The 1,185-nt window shown below is 39.2% G+C and overlaps 1 protein-coding gene across 1 annotated transcript; it reads left to right on the top strand.

Annotated features, from left to right (window-relative positions):
* Window positions 1–535, top strand: LOC137821291 (auxin-induced protein 15A-like). The gene has a single exon (XM_068625809.1). The coding sequence runs from the start codon at window positions 100–102 to the stop codon at window positions 376–378; it is 279 nt and encodes a 92-aa protein (XP_068481910.1). The 5' UTR covers window positions 1–99; the 3' UTR covers window positions 379–535.
* Window positions 536–1,185: the final 650 nt, after the last annotated feature.

Here is a 1,185-nt window from a genome sequence, read left to right on the forward strand (position 1 = left end):
TTCAAGCATTTAGGATCAATACAAATCATTCACATCCGAAAGCATTCAAATTTCCCAAGACTTCTCTTAAATCCGTTATCTTCTGAAATCAATACAACAATGGGTTTTCGTTTACCTGTTATCAGAAAGGCCTTATTCGCAGCAAATCAAGCATCTTCTAAAGCAGTGGATGCACAAAAGGGCCATCTTGCAGTCTATGTTGGAGAGAAAATGAAGCGGTTTGTGATTCCCGTATCATACTTGAACCAACCTTCATTCCAGGAGTTGTTGAGTCAAGCTGAGGAAGAGTTTGGATATGATCATCCAATGGGTGGCCTCACAATTCCTTGCACCGAAGATGTCTTCCAACGTATAACTTCATGCTTGAATTCACCTTAAATCTCACACTTTAGGAGACTAACATAGATTAGTAGAGGCATTTTGCACAATACGATCTTCTGAGCTTCTAAACATCTCCCTTTCTTGCAAAAGAGGGAGAGAAACCGAATTACAAAATCTTTGTATATAATTTTTTTAATTAAATTGAATTCAACAACTCAAGCGGCTTCTCTGTAGTTTCATTTTTAGTTTAAATCTGCACTTCAATCTGTATGACCATGCTTCAATTCTGTTTAAAAGCAAGACTTTATACTGATAAGAAAAAATTCATGTAAAAAAAGTAAATTTATCAAGAAATATACACATAATCATTTTGTGAACTTTATGAAGTAAATTTATAAAATTGTGCTTTACATCAACATTTCTTCTTTTATGAATAATAGAGGTGGCCTAATCCTGTTACGAAAGCTTTCCCTTATATCATTCATGAATGCTATGTCTCATTGTAATCTTATGTCTTCAGAAACTATGTTCTTAGAATGCAAAAAACATAGGTTTAATATGTACCGCCCTGGTAGTCGGAAGTGATGACGTGGCATCAAGCTATTGTATAGGCGTGTTGAGAGGACGCCAGGTTAGCAGAAGAGAAGGAGGTCGGGGGGCTCGTGTAGTCGCCAGTTATTAAGTTGGCGTGCTCCGATCTCCATCACACCAATACCGGCGGTCACCAAGTTGAAGATGAAGTCGCCAGATGTAAACCCAGGCGACCAAGTGATCAGAGATCGCCGAAGAAAGGACATCGCCGGAGATGAAGGCAGATAGCCATTTCCCAGCTGACCAGAGGATGAGGTCGGGGGGCAGCTTGTT

Source organism: Phaseolus vulgaris, chromosome 11, assembly GCF_000499845.2.
Source record: "Phaseolus vulgaris cultivar G19833 chromosome 11, P. vulgaris v2.0, whole genome shotgun sequence".
Lineage (NCBI taxonomy): Eukaryota > Viridiplantae > Streptophyta > Magnoliopsida > Fabales > Fabaceae > Phaseolus > Phaseolus vulgaris.